Genomic DNA, 15,354 nt, shown 5'->3' on the forward strand with positions numbered 1-15,354 from the left:
TTAAAGGGTAAAAACCAATTACTATATCTTGTTACTGGCAAAGGAGGTCTCATAATATAATATACATTTTTAATTAACCCCCCTCCAATATGATTTCGCCCACTTACATAAAACTATTTTACCCAAACCTTTACTTTTTCGATTTAAAGACAAACGTTTACTGTCAACTGGCTCTTTTGCCCGCCCAAGGACGGGTGTGTATTGCAGTAAATCTGAAATATTCAATAGAAAAATTGTTCCGCTCATGATTATTAATGAGGGGGGCGGGGCTGCCCCATGTGGAGTGACGTCACCCGTTAATGGTTATTGTGGAGGGGTGCGGCATGTGGAGTGACGTCAACCGCTCGTGGTTATTGGGGAGGGGTTCGGCATGTGGGTTGACGTCACCCTCTTATGATTATTAATGGAAGGCGTGCGGCATGTGGAGTGCGCGACCTTCTTGTGCCAGTGTCAATTTCCACGCGGGCATGAATATTATAGAAGGGTGGCTCTTTTTCTTTTTTTACCGTCACTTTCTGTAAAGAAACGTCATATTTGAAGCGACTTTGCGTAATGTTATTTAATTCAGCTCGTCCTTCCCCTGCGTTGGTGGAAAAATCCACCCACTCATATTAATAATGGGGGGGTGGCCCTCATGTGGAGTGCCGTCACACGGGGGTGTAGGCCTGTGGAGTATGTCACGCGGGGGTGTGGGCCTCGTGTGGAGTGACGTCACGCAGGGGTGTGGGCCTGTGGAGTATGTCACGCGGGGGTGTGGGCCTCATGTGGAGTGACGCGGTGGGGGGGGGGAATCCTCTTTTGCAGTGACGTCACGTACGGATGTACCTGTGTGCTTTGTATATTTATTTTTTACCGTCACTTTCTGTAAAGAAACGTCATATTTGAAGCGACTTTGCGTAATAAATTATCTAATTCAGCTCGACCTTCCTCTGCGTTCGTGTAAAAATCCACCCACTCATAAATATTAATCAGGGGGGTGGGCCTCATGTTGAGTGACGTCACACGGGGGGACACATTCTTGGCTTAATATTATAAAAATATTTCTTTCTGCTCGAACTTCTGCGGGAGTGTAAAAATCCACCCGCTCATGATTATTAATTACGGGGGGGGCTCTTTTGCAGTGACGTCACGTACGGATGAGCTGTGTATATTCATTTTTTACCGTCACTTTCTGTAAAGAAACGTCATTAAAAGCGACTTTGCGTAATAAATTATTTAATTCAGCTCGACCTTTTTTTCATGGATTTTCTGTTTGCACAGTCACATAGTCACTTTAAGATGTTCTCTTGTTCGTGTTTTTGTTTGTTGCGGTTGCACCCGATTCAAGAGCCTAATGGCTCACAGGGCTATACCAAAATAAATAAAACTGAAACTTCCTCTGCGTTAGTGTAGACCTACTCGTGAATATCAATGAGGGGAGGTGGGCCTCATGTGGAGTGACGTCACACGCGGGACACATTCTTGGCTTATTAAAGTAGTAATTACTGGGTATCATGTGTACATGCCTACATCATATAAAAGTGCACGTCTGACAGTATAGTTTCCCATTAGTATGCAACCGGCAAATCAACCGTTTTCCTAGAGCCGAGTATTTTAATGGCAGAACAAATTCTCGGTATTTCCAACTGGTTTGCTATAAGTGGCATAGTTGTATTTTTAAAGCTTTTAACACCAAAGTGATCATAATTGCGTGCAGTGCCAATGACGATACAAATTGAAATGACGGCATTACGTAATTATGCAAGTTTTAAAATACAGCAGATTTTAGCGCTATGTTAGACTCTGCAGCATATAGCTGGCTTTGCTTGTTACATGAATTTCAATCTTACAGAGCATTGATGTGTGTGCTTAACGTCTCTATCCGAAGTCTTTCAAATTTACTTCAATATTTTTTTTTTCACATCGAGTACAAAACTTGCTCGACATATTTAAGGGAGGCACGTACATGTTACCGTATTGGCGGTCATTCCATACAACCACCCAGAGGCGACGCCAGCAACTAATGCACGTGCAAATGTGTGCGGATGTGTACGCGTCAGCCACATCTTATGAATCCACTGCTGGCTAGGGGATCCCCACACAAGGCCGGTTCGCGGAGATCGTTTGAACATACTTCAACATGCTGGCCACTGCTAGGTGGTGAAAGCGAGGAGCATTCATGTGGGAGCATAGTGGCGGTACGCTACAACAATAACGTTTGCTGCACCGCCTTCTGCTGCTCTCACCGTCGTAGCACAGCAGCAGCAGCGTATGACACGGTTTGTGTGCGGTGGCCGAGCATCCAAGCGCTATCCAGGTTCAACACCGCTTCAGCTTGGCTTCTGAGATTGAGCACATTCTGGGTGATATATATATACACGATATATACGTGTATGTCAAAAAAAGTTAAATGGCAAATACAGGGTGTTTTAAAAAGATGGACCCGATTTGAAATCGCTCTATCTTGGCAACCACGAACCGCCCATGAATGAAACTCTTACTACTTGAAAGGGCGGGGCAATGAAGTTTCAAAATGATTACTGCTAGATGCCTCTCGCAGCGCGAATGACTGAGGCCCCAAGCCTCATTCATTCGCAAGGCAACACTGCCTCAACGTTGGATAGGTCGCACGGGACACCAAGACTTGGCGCTACACCAGACATGGGCAAAGTACGGCCCCCGGGCCGTATACGGCCCGTTGGGCTTTTTAATCCGGCCCGCCGAACTTGTCCAAATATTATTATTAAATAACATTTTCCCTTTCTCCTGTAATGCCCCCATTTCCCCCATTAGATGGCACACTTTGACCGGGAGTTACGACATGTTTTTGTATTGTTCATGTTCGTGCAATTTGTTAAATTGCCTTGCAAATAAATGCTTTGCTACCTGTTAAAGGCCAAATCCTTTCATGTAATGAGTTTTACATGTCAATTATATTAGTTCACACAAACACTCCATACATCTGTTCCTGGCCCGGCCCCTCCGTCAAATTTTAGAACCCATTGTGGCCCGCGAGTCAAAAAATTTGTCCACCCCTGCGCTACACTCTTGACCCCCAAGATCCCCAGACATCACCACACCCTGCGACTTTTTATTGTGAGGATACGTCAAAGACTGTGTTTTTGTGCCACCATTAGCGACTAATCTGGATGACCTCAAAAACAGAATCACGGCACCGGTGACTTCAGTGGAAGAAGACACTTTGAGAGGCGTTTTGGGACGAATTCAACTATCGTCTCAATATTTCCCATACAGTAAGTGGAGGGCACAATGGTGAGTAAAACTTGATAACTCATTCAACCATTTGTAACTTTTTGTGTAATTGTAACATGTTGCCATCGTGAAATATACTGCTTTGAAATGTGTTACATGTGTTTGAAACACCGTGTACCATTGGGGTTGTTTACATGCATATTCGAGCAGGTGTGTGTTTGTTAAAACAAATGAATACACAAATACAACTCTTCATAAGTACCCACTTACACGAGCCTTGCCACTTGGAGGGCCCGATCTGAATCCGCTGTGCCCTAAAAAAACAAGGACATTGATGTTTTTGTTAAGAATCATTGACAAAAAAACATTGGTAATGTACCAACCTCAGGAGCATTAAAAACTCGGTATTTCGCACAATGACCATCACACTTTTTAATTTGCTAGAGGTACCAGGGTGGGACTCACAGGTTAGGCACTGAGCTGGCACCACTGAGATCCTGAAATTTGAATGCAGGTTGTATCAGCCTCCGATTGAATCAGATCCTCAAGTCTAGCGAATTGAACACAGCCAATCACCAAATAATGCAAATAAACCATGATATTACATGCATGTTTATTTTACAATTAAGAATGATTTAGATTTCAAAGGCACCCTTCAGCAATGAATGAGAATATTTATCAGAATAATAATCTTTATTTCGACTGGAGGAATCCGATGAGCTATGAAGCTCTTTTTCACAGATGTCCAGCAATGGATCCCAGACCGCCATGCATATGAAGGAGGAAGGAAGTGAGAAGTAACAGAGGGGAGAGAGATTAAAGGGGACAAGATAGACAACGAGAGAGACAGAGAGCATTTCAAACAAGTTTGTCTAAAAGCTTTCACTTAAATCTGGTTTGTTATAGCTCTAAGAATGGACAATTTAAACTTGATCACAAATGCAATCAACAAACTCCACAGGGCACGTAAACGGTGTTGTTAAAAAGAAGCCTACAGAAAATGACCTCCTCAGACGTCGCCATGAAACTGCAAGCTGCAAGAGTGACTCAAGTCACTATGCCAGCTGCACAATGTGAGGGTAATTGTGGAAAACAATGCCAAGTTGTAAATACACGGCATTTAACTTCATTTCATTGTCATACGTTTTCACAGTCACCAAGGGGGGAGGACATCCAGTTGCGTTAATTAATTTGGGAATGACCAAAATGTTTTTGCAAAGGAAAAAGCCACGGAGCTGGCATCAAAAACGGCGTCCGGCGCAGACGGTCAGATTGTTACCCTGATCCACATTCCCGCTGAAGGTAAACGCTGCCTTTTATATTCCCCTGTTGTCCGCATCGAGCAACAAGTTTCGCTGCAGGAAAAAAAGAAATAACTAGCGAATTGTCTGAGCACAAGTCATCGCATCACAAAACCTGCCTCTGAACAAAGGGGGCAAACACTCAATGACCATTGCGGGCAAACCCGCCACAAATATAATGATGACAAAGAGCCACTTTGGGGATGGATGACCGCACCTCGTGCCCACACACACACACGCGCGCGCTCGGCGGCCAAGGCAATGAGCGCCGCCCACAACAAAAATCTAATTTATGACTCATAAACGGCAAATTTAAAATTGTACACGGCAAAACGTATTACCGTGCACGCTGCTCACGGCAATTATCCAAGACAATGTATTTTTGCAAGGTGCAACAGTTTGACAAAGGGGGTGTGAAGTTGTGCACACGAAGATAGCTGCCCATTGTGCAAAATATGTATTTGTATGTAGTTCTGATTTTGTTTGGTGTTTTCCTTGGAAACAGAGCGAAGATAAACCACCTAATATCCTCAGAGGAGGCGTTGCTCGTTCCAAAAGGGTCAAAATCCATCAGGGGAGTCAAGATAGACACGCTGTGGAATACTGGCATGCAGTAGCAAACAATACACAGGCTGCCCCGAATGGTATCAGCATGCGTGCATTCACTAAATAGTTATAATTAAACAGCCGTTTGAACCGTCTGGTGGAAATGTTGGCACGGTATTACCTATAATCGGTGTTTAATCTTCTGTTACATCAAAAAGCTCAAGGGTTCTTCAACAGCATGTGATAGGAAAATAAAAAAATATTTCCGCGTCAGATGTCGCTGAACACCTGGGATTCTCGATACAACGCGCATCGCCAATCCCAGGGCGGTCGTGTGGATGCGTATAAAGGGACGAGTCTCATTTGGTAAAATCTTCACACTTCCAAGGGTATGCATAGCTCCATCAACCTAGCACAGACGGCTGTCGAATTATAATTGTTTAACAAGGGACGACAACTCACTGGACACCGTGTATTTTTAGTACAGGATAATTATGGCCAAAACAGAACACTCAACATTTCGACCACAAATGGGCACAGGCATTTTTTTTTCCTTTGCCAATACATCTTTTTGAAGATTACTCTTAAAAGCAAACACGGTCCGACAGATTTAATCACACGCACTCGGTTTGCATTACCATTTGAAATACTACTTTGTCTCTCTCCTGGCTGCACGTCCTAAATACGGTCTTCCCATTGGACGTAACAAAATCCACAGTTCCCAATGCCTCTGCAAGTAAAACAAACACACACAAACACCACGAATTAATTCTCAGATAAATCATTTGATGGCATAAGTGCCTACAACACCTATTTAACGGATAGTGGTCACTGTGACGAGGTGTAAAGTCGTACCAGGCACAAACATTTTTGCTCATCCCTTGTGCCTATTTTAGCACTTATCAGAGGTAACCCTGATTAGATTGGGGGAGCTCTGAAGAGATCAGACAAACTCCAGGAGTGGTATCAAAGGCTCTTTTTCTTATGTCAGAGACAGGGAAAAGTCTGTATGCTGTAAAAAAAAAAAAAAAATTTAAGAGGAACCCAAGAACTCATGCTTTCCAAACATTTACAAAGATGCACAGGGCATCTTCCATGAGTGTCAAGAAATAAAAGTATACGGGCATTTATAGTCGCTTTGTTTGAGTGGCACTGAATTGTGTTTTTTCTTTGCACTGTATATAATCACGTGAATACAATGAATTACAAAATATCTGTTATCGGTTTTAACAACCATCACCAACCCCACAGTGAGCAGCATGGTGATGTATGATCAAAAACGTGCTCTGACCGAGACTTCATGGCGAGGGCTTCATCCAGCAGTGAACTGACAAAGGGTAATTTTTATAAGTAGATGCATAATAATTTCATTTAATATAGCGTAATTTATGCTAATAAAATCCCACAACGGACTACATTTATTATATATGTGCCAAACCCTATTCAGCACAACTACCAAGCAAATTAAAATCCTCAGAATAAAAATGAATAAAAAATGTAAGAAATTACACGAAAACAAAGACACAAACAACAAGAAAAAACGCTACTGCAACAGAAAAACAAGTCCATTAAGTCACATGCCAGACCAGTAAGTGGTCACGTGACCAATCACATAGGAGCGTACCGTGCCGTTTGATGGTCCGTGCGTGCCAAACGGTGAGGATCGTTACCAAACTTTACCGGATGCGATTCTATTATCAATTCCGTGGCATTTGTAATCGATAATGCATCCCGTAAATGGTTATCGAAAAAAATAATGCATTATTTACATCCTCAGTGGCAAACTTTACGTTCATTGCTCGCATTTGACATTGTAATGGGCCAGGAAGCCAACTCATGCCCGACAAATACATTCTGAAAATCGGGGCACACACTGAACATGTAATCCAGCACCATATATTGACGAGAAATGTGTTCTAAAGAAACAAGTGTGCATTTATTTAAGGTTTAGCTTGATTATCACGGGTGAAATAGGCTTGCAATAATGTAATGGCAGTACCGATCTAATGCACATTGTAAGACTAAGCAGCTCGTGTGTGTGTGGGGGGGGGGGGGAACGAGGCAAGATGTTCACACCTCGGGAGAAAAATCCAAACAGATGTCTCCACTTTATGCCACGGGCATACTGCAAACGAGACCTCGCATCGCTGCTGTGCACACTCGGCAGAAGTTAACATCTAAAAATAACGGTGGGCATGGAATTTTTTTTTAAGTGTAATCACAAGATGTGTGGCGCAAGTGCGTCCTGCTAATACCTCACATTAAACGTCATGCTGAAAAAACCAGGGACCAGCATTGACAGCTGAGCAATGCATCCATTTCCTGAGACTTTTGGAATGAAATGTGTTTTTCGGGGTAACTCCGATTGATAAGTGGCAGTTGGTTTTGCCTTAATTTCACGAGCAATTCAAATTCAATTGTCAAATTCACGTGGTTTTCATCGCATCACGGGTACATTTACAAGTTTGCAACGGGGGATAAACTCTCAACGGATACAACGTTTTGCTAGATGTCGTGGAACGTTTCAAAAGCACCTGTGTGGCATTACGCACATTCAGACACAAGAGTTATCTGTAAAGTGCAGTCGCAGGCTGTATTCATTTGGCCCTGAGGAAATACTAATATTTGCTACGAGCTGTTGAATGATGAATTGTGTTTTCCAGATTATTTATTTACCTGTATCCAATAAATGTATTTGCATTGCACATACTCAGTGGGCAGACATTGCGAATGTGTATATTTCAAGGTGCGGTAGATGAAATTCCTCATTGTATACCGACAGGCAGAAGAAACATAAATTACTGGTAGCAGTCTGATATGATTATTTTAAGGATAAAACACACTTACAAATAGTCATCTACAGCACACATATATTTACTACGATTTGACCCTTGGGCTACCAACACTTTAGTGCCTTTCTGCACGAACGTAGCTTGTGCTTGCCTTCACGAAAGAAAGGTTTGGTGAGATGCATGTTTTTTTTCCTCTATTTTCACTTAAAGCAGGACGCTACGTTAATGTAGACATGATAACGATTCAAAGATCCAGACACTGCACACAAATGGTTTACACAAATGAAAAAAAAAAGACTGCATGAAAATATTGCGTTCTTTGTCACGATGAGAAATGGGAATACACTTCAGACATGAATAAAATATTTCAATGTCATTTCTATTGTACAACTTACACAGAACCAATATTGATATTCATGCATGTATAACTTTATTTGACCCAATGAGAACCCCACGAGACAAAAAGGTCACATTTTTGGACAGTAAAAATCAAAACAAATAGTGAAAACATCGAACATCAAAAAAATGTGATCAATACAAACACCAAACAATATAACATGTAATACATTAACAATAAACAATGCAGTACTGTATATATTTTAAAATTAGAACATCCAAGAGCTAACTCTGTAATTAAGTGTTTGAGATGTGATTTGTAGACGTTGTAAATGTGTATTCTCCTGCGAACAGCTGCTCTTAAATCCCTCCTGCTAACACTTAAAACATTATTTCACATCAATATCTGTGAGTTGGCCCCGATTGTAAAAATCTCAAAACAAATAGCTATGCATTCATGGTTGAAAACTTAACAGTCCCAAGCACTTGATGATACAGTACATGTCCTCTTATACAAGTCCCTATTAACAGTGCTTCCAATAAACCGTGAAACCCAGGCGATCCACACACCTTCCTATAATTGTTGAGCATTAATGCGATGGCCCTTTCAGTGGCAGATGTATGCCAGTGTATAAACAAAAATATTATTTGGATTAAGCCTTTGTGTGGATAAGATATAGGGACCAAGAAATGGCAGTAATGTTTTCCTAATATCAGAGCTATTTATGTGGACAATTGAAATCAGAAGTAGTCTCTGGAGAGCGTTACAATCTGATTCATGCATCCGTGTGTGGATAAGAGGAGTGATGCAAACGTATCCCTGGTTTGCCACTCCGATAAAACATAAAAATGCACGCGAAACACGAACGTCAGGATACGCTCGCAGCAGACCCACAGCAGATTGGACAAGGGGAGTTTTCCTATAACGTGCTTACGAGTGCGGAACAACACCACCACCCACGTCTCCTAGCGGTCACCCCAGCCGAGCAACATCCGCGAACCGACGTTCGAGAGTTAACTCACCGTTTTCGGTCCTCGTGCACTGCAGCATTTTGAGGTCAATGAGCTCCTGCGGGCAGAATGCAAGGGTTTCAAAAAGCAAAAAAATGAGCACCAAGGGGCACGGGGAAGGGGAAGTTACTCGGTGGTTAAGCAGCGTTACGTTATTTCCAGCCGGAACGACAACGTTACTCACCGGTGATCAAAAAATCCATATATCCCCTCATTTAAATTGTCGTAAATATTACATAATTGTACTCGACAGGCTTGAAAACACAATGTAATTACAACAAATCCTATTCATCTAAAGTGATAAAGTATGTAATTTGTGGGGGGGGGGGGGGCGAGGGGGGTTGCTTAAGATGCGGTTTCAACATTTTAATTTGAGCAATTAAAAATTATGTCAATGAGGGGTCGTGATATATGTTGCTAAAGTCGCGTATTCCCATAAGTTAATTGTGTCAAAGCATGATAAATTACGTTAAAATGCAATAAAATATGACTCGGCACATTAGAAAGACATTCAGTGTGATGAAAGAAAATTAATGTCTTGCACCATTGCCACGCACACCATCCTTCTCATTATGGCCAAAGCACAAAACGTCCAAACCAATTGGAACCATTAAACATATTTAATTATTCCCTCCAACATTAGCTGTTGAAACAGGACATTACACCACTGCATCTTATTAATAAAGGCCATGTTAATTCCAAACACTGACATGGTATTTTGTTACAACTCAATTAAATTAATAGAACATATACATTTTAACTTTAATTTCAATAATGCAAGTCTAATAATGTCACCAAGGCTCGAGAAACGTTAAAACTTAAATGCACAAGGAAAGAACCGAAGTTTGGTGAAAGGTTTCGTTTACGGAAGATACCAGTGAGGAGCATGGATATTCATCAAGAGCTCTGTTCAAAGAGGCTTTTGGCTGTTTGCTAAGCAATTATTACAAAGCAAATGCTTTGTCCAATACAAGTAGTATGCACTTTGAATGCCAAAATTAGTGCAAAGAAAATCTGAATGCTACATAATAACGCAAACGGTATACTGGTGATAATTACTCAAACGTATAATTATTACGTTTGTATGGTTGACTAAGTCATCTTTGAAGAATATAGTTTTAATCTAAATGGGATTTCACCTGGTTAATAAGGATATTATTAAAATTTGAGGTGCCTCCTCCTTAACCAATCCACACTGACCATCGTGATGAGGCACAGTCAATCGATATCTACGAGTGACGCGGCGTGGGGGATATTATTGTCCAGCAGTGGATTGAAAAAACCTGTGGACATTTTGAAATCACGTTTTAAAACCTTTTTTAATACACCAATTCCTCGTTTAACGTGGTAGATGCGTTCCTGAAAAGTGCCCCGTCAAGCGAAAACGCGTTAAGCGTGGAATTACCGTACTCAATCAGCCTGCAATCACCCCACAGTGGGACAGAGAACTGAGATGGGGGTACACGGGGTGGGGGGGGGGGGGTACTGTATCAATCCGAGCGTATACCCAGAATTCCTATACCGCCCAGCTCAACAATGCGGTGTTGGCCACTCAGAAAGTGTTATTTATCGTATACACATTTGTTTAACATTTGCAGAGAAACTTTGTTTGTAAATTTGACTTTACAACAAGTGATTTTTTTTTTACATGGACAAAGCATTGCCTGAGCAGAGTGCAAATAAAAATATTTAATTATAAAAACCTTGAATCAGTTTAATGTAATAAAATTGTTGTAATGTTTAATGGGTTTAAGTGCAACGGGACTATTTTCACACAATGTGGAGCATCCTAGACGCTCAATAGCTTTCACGGTCTGGTATTAGCAATGATTAGTCTGCACAACATGTTATGCAACTCAAGAATGTCGATGTCTGGTCTCCAAGACACCACAGGGCAGAAAGTAGTTGCGGAGGGTGGCACAAAGTAGAACCCACTCCACAACGATATTTTTCCAATTTAACAAAAATAGAGGAGAGGTTTGGTTGGAAGAGGCATCAAGGTCTTGTTCAAGATAACGATGCAATTTTACAATCATTACGTGCATTACCCATTTCTCTACCAGCCTGACTTTCCACTACCTCACTGGTGAAAGTAAAATGAAACAATTCGAAAGTGGATTGTAACACATGACACATGCCCTCCAAAGCACAGCAGGGCCAAATGTTGTTCTAAGCATCCAATACTGCAATGTAGGAATAACTGAACATAATGTCTGCCAATATAAATGAATCAAAATGTTCCACCGGATCACAAATGGCTTGCAAATAAATCATTGGAAAATTGCGAAATAACTGCAGAGATTTTTTGGGGGGGAATTATTCACTTTAATTGCAAGGTTGAAATTTTACCACAACCAGCCAGCCGAGCATCTTAACTTAATGAGCAGAGTAATGTAATATTTCAATCGTCAAAAAGCCAGCAAAGGTTTTTTTCTACTGTTCCATTTGGATACATCAACCATGTCACCCTGAGAAACTCCTGACGACAAACGTCGCAAGGGCAGGTGATGAATCAGGGCACCCTCTGGCAAACCACGGCTCGCCCGACATGGTAACAAAGTGGGGAGTGAATTAAAACTCCCAGAGCTACGGCACCGCAAATTCCGAGAAGCTCGCGGGGAATGACGACCTCGCAGTAGACAATGTCAGCTCCATAATCGAGGGCGAGCAGGCGCGTGGGCAACGTCCCGATTCGCACCATGGGCGCCAACAGCAAGCGGCCGGCAAAATTCAGCCGCAAAGCCTCGACCGCCACAGCCATCCCCCTCCGCAGTTTGCTGCGAAGGCAGAAATTACACAAACAACGCAGTTACTTAATTATCATCGATTCACAATTGCGCCCACCATGCATCACATCTTGACATGCCAGAATGTTTTAAAGTTTAAGTGATGGTGATGGTTGTAAGTTGTGCAGCGATTGATGACTGGGCTGAGACCATCAACTTACTACACTTAAGAAACTTAAAGATGTGCTTCTGCGGCCGTCTGATATTAGGAAGCCACTGGAGCTACGGGCTTTTAAATCATCGGCTAGCTACATGCCGTGCAAAAGAAGTTCGACATACAGAAAGGCATGAATAACAAAAGGATGCCCATATTAAAACCCACGATATCAGCAGGGACAATGCAGCACTCTGACCTCCGAGCAACCTGGCCACTACGACACAGCACCGTGTATGACCAACACTGAATCCGACATTTTTCTGTTAAATAATTAACATAACAATATTGACATCTGAAGGAATGAACATTTCAGCTGGCCGTCTACAGAGTGGGAATTCCATATTCAAAAAGTACAATATTTTATAGAAAATACGTATAGCAGGTAATTTGCAAATAAACATTGCACTATGAATGGCTTTTATACAAGACTAAATTAACCAACTTCAACACGTGTGGAGGCTTACTGAAAAATGTCGCTGCTCTTAAAGTAATGCAGCCAATCATCCCCACAGATGGAGGTAATACAGGGTGCTTCAAAAAACTGTTAACACTTCTCAGAATTTGCAGCAATGCCACAAGAAATATGCCGCCGGGCTTTGGAGACCCCCTGGAGAAGATTCCAGACCACGTGTTGACAACGATGGCCAACAAGTGGAGACTCTGACTTTCTGCAGCTAATAACATTACACTTGTTATCATGTTACAGTGCATGATCCGTTCTTTTACCATTAAAAACTATAGTCCCATATCAATATAAAAACAAATTCTAAGCATCCTGTATAAATTATTTACTCCATTCACTCAATCAACCTCCTCTCAACAATATCCCCAGTTTCCAGACAATAAACTTTTGTTTCCAAGTTCATCCAGGACACATGTGTGGGTGCATTGATGGCCGTGGCATAACCACGTTTAACAGCACAAAAACAACTGTTGTTGGCGTCTGAAACATAGCTTGGGATAAACACATCACATTATAAGAATAGGTTTGATCCTTTGTGCATATTATGTATATTACCAAAGCATATTTTTGTACACATGTTTACCACAAGCACTGCGTGTGGTTAATGAAGACTACATTCCTCGTAAAAGGTTTATGTTTTCTTATACTTTGATACTGGCAAGAAATATCCACACAAATCACGTTAAGTTATCTTGCGCGCGTGTGTTCTTGTGTCATATCTGGAGCAGAGATCCCATTCCATTTAGAGCTTTCAGCCACGTGCGACTCCTTCAGCTATCGGGGTCCGTGTAACGAACAAATTTATATCTCAAAACTGAAGACATTTAGAGACTCGACATGACGTACAGCGGTGAACCGCGAGGAAAATAAGCTGGAGAAACCCCTTGAATAACGCAGAACGCACATGGCCGTGCGATAGTAAACACACGGGCGAGCGCTTTAAGACGTCCGCATGAAAGAAAACCCCAACCCGAGTGATGACAACCGCGTGGCGAGGGCCTTCATCCAGCAGTAGACAGATCATGACCGACTGATGCCGATGAACACAACACTCAACAGCTCTTCTGCATACGAATCTCCGCTATTGCATCTCTAACCGGGCAGGCGCTGTTTCGTAACGTTCTTGTGATGTCCGCATCTCTGCCAAAGTGACGTTCACAGGGTGCGCTAATGACACGCTCCATCACAAGCGTGAACTAATTAACCAAGATTGAAAAGCGGTGTCTGATGCCCGTATCGCACACGAGAGAGCGAGAGAGAGCCAGGAGGAGGGCAACTTCGGGTGCTCCGATTCGGGGCAGGAACATACTTTGAATTAATAATGTCAACACCAACTACGTGGTCAATTAAGAGCTCGGCCAGTGCGACGTTAATTAGACGCTGCTTTGCACCGCGCTCGTTACATTCAAAAAGCATGAGACACCAACTGCGTGCTTTAGCGATGACGGTACGTATGGCGAGGTAAGAAGTACGTCTTCTAACACGCGGCCAGGTGGGTGGGGTCGGGCAACCTGCGGCTTCGGAGCCGCACGCGGTGACTCTTTTAAGGACCGCCGCTTCGCCACGTCGTTATTTAATCGGAGGACCACCGCCGTCTCGCATACACCACGCAGTTGTATTGAGGCTTTTGAAATAGTCACGATTCGAAAGAACAAAAAAATGCCTCTTCTTATTATTATTTTGGTTGCCGACCCCCTGTGTTCGAGGCGATGGGGGGGGGGGGAACTCTGAAACTCACTCGCGGTACCGGCAACCCAACAGCAGCAGCAGCGGTAGTAGCGACAGAAGGCTGGCAACCCCACCACCAGCAGCACCACCACGTGCCGCGCGCGCTTCGCACTTTCCGTAGTCGAACAACGAACAACGCCACCTCCCGTTGGTCGAGGAGCGCCCGGGCGCGCGCGCGAGCAACGAGCGCTCCGATTGGTTCGCGCCGCGGTGACCGCGGGGAGGGGGGCTCCATGGCAACGCGCGGGTTTCTGTTTCTCAGGTTTCTGTGGGCGATCTCATCGCGGTTTCTTAGGTTTCAATGCGGGGTTCGTGTGCGTTGTGGTGGTGGTGGGGAGCGGTGGTGGTGGTGGGGGTGGTGGTGGGGAGCGGTGGTGTGGTGGTGGTGGGAAGCGGTGTGGTGGTGGTAGGGAGCGGTGGTGTGGTGGTGGTGGTGGGGAGCGGTGTTGTGGTGGGGAGCGGTGGTGGTGGGGAGCGGTGGTGTGGTGGTGGTGGGGAGCGGTGGTGTGGTGGTGAGCGCCACGCTGCGCTACGAACCCGGCACCCCGAGTTCGATTCCCGCTCACGACCGGCACCGGTGACGATTATCTGAGCCGGTCCTAGGCCTCCCCTAGGTCGACTCAGCCTAAAAATAAGTACCTGGTGCGGTGCTTAAAAAAAAAATCGCCACCAGGAGAGACAAAGGCGGCCGGGAGTGGTGCCGGCCTTCATAGGTGCTCGCTAACAGCACCTTGCCCCTACAGTCTGTTAAGGCTTTGTTCATATGACCAATGCGGAAACGGTGTTATGATTTAATGTTCACATTCAAAGTACTCCGTCTGTTGGTAAATTGCAATATGTACATGCGGTGTATGAATGAGAAATCAGGTTAATTCTGTGATAATTGTCCGACGAGATCATAATGACTTATCGTTGTTTATTTTCGTGTTGGTGTGACCGTTACCGTCGTAAATGAAAACAGGGAAGTTTGTAGTTGTGGTTAATACTCAGCATCGCAAATCATTTCAAAAGCAAATTAAATTATTTCACTTATGTATTTGTA

At 43.3% G+C, this 15,354-nt stretch overlaps 1 protein-coding gene across 2 annotated transcripts in view; it reads right to left on the minus strand.

The window, feature by feature from the left end:
• Positions 1–14,499, minus strand: part of DUS2 (dihydrouridine synthase 2) — a 166,681-nt gene extending 152,182 nt beyond the window's left edge. The window contains exons 1-5 of one of the 2 annotated variants that reach the window (XM_032960728.2): positions 14,323–14,499; positions 11,774–11,955; positions 9,191–9,236; positions 5,678–5,769; positions 3,463–3,506 (exon numbers count right to left, since the gene is read on the minus strand). In XM_032960728.2, coding sequence (XP_032816619.2) covers positions 3,463–3,506; positions 5,678–5,769; positions 9,191–9,236; positions 11,774–11,833 — 242 coding nt within the window. In that variant the 5' untranslated portion in view covers positions 11,834–11,955; positions 14,323–14,499. The remainder of the gene's footprint in view (positions 1–3,462; positions 3,507–5,677; positions 5,770–9,190; positions 9,237–11,773; positions 11,956–14,322) is intronic. The other variant, XM_032960727.2, reaches the window with a different exon arrangement.
• Positions 14,500–15,354: the final 855 nt, after the last annotated feature.

This window comes from Petromyzon marinus, chromosome 25, assembly GCF_048934315.1.
Source record: "Petromyzon marinus isolate PM22_M1 ecotype Great Lakes invasive population chromosome 25, UKy_Petmar_22M1.pri1.0, whole genome shotgun sequence".
Taxonomy (NCBI): Eukaryota; Metazoa; Chordata; class Hyperoartia; order Petromyzontiformes; family Petromyzontidae; genus Petromyzon; species Petromyzon marinus.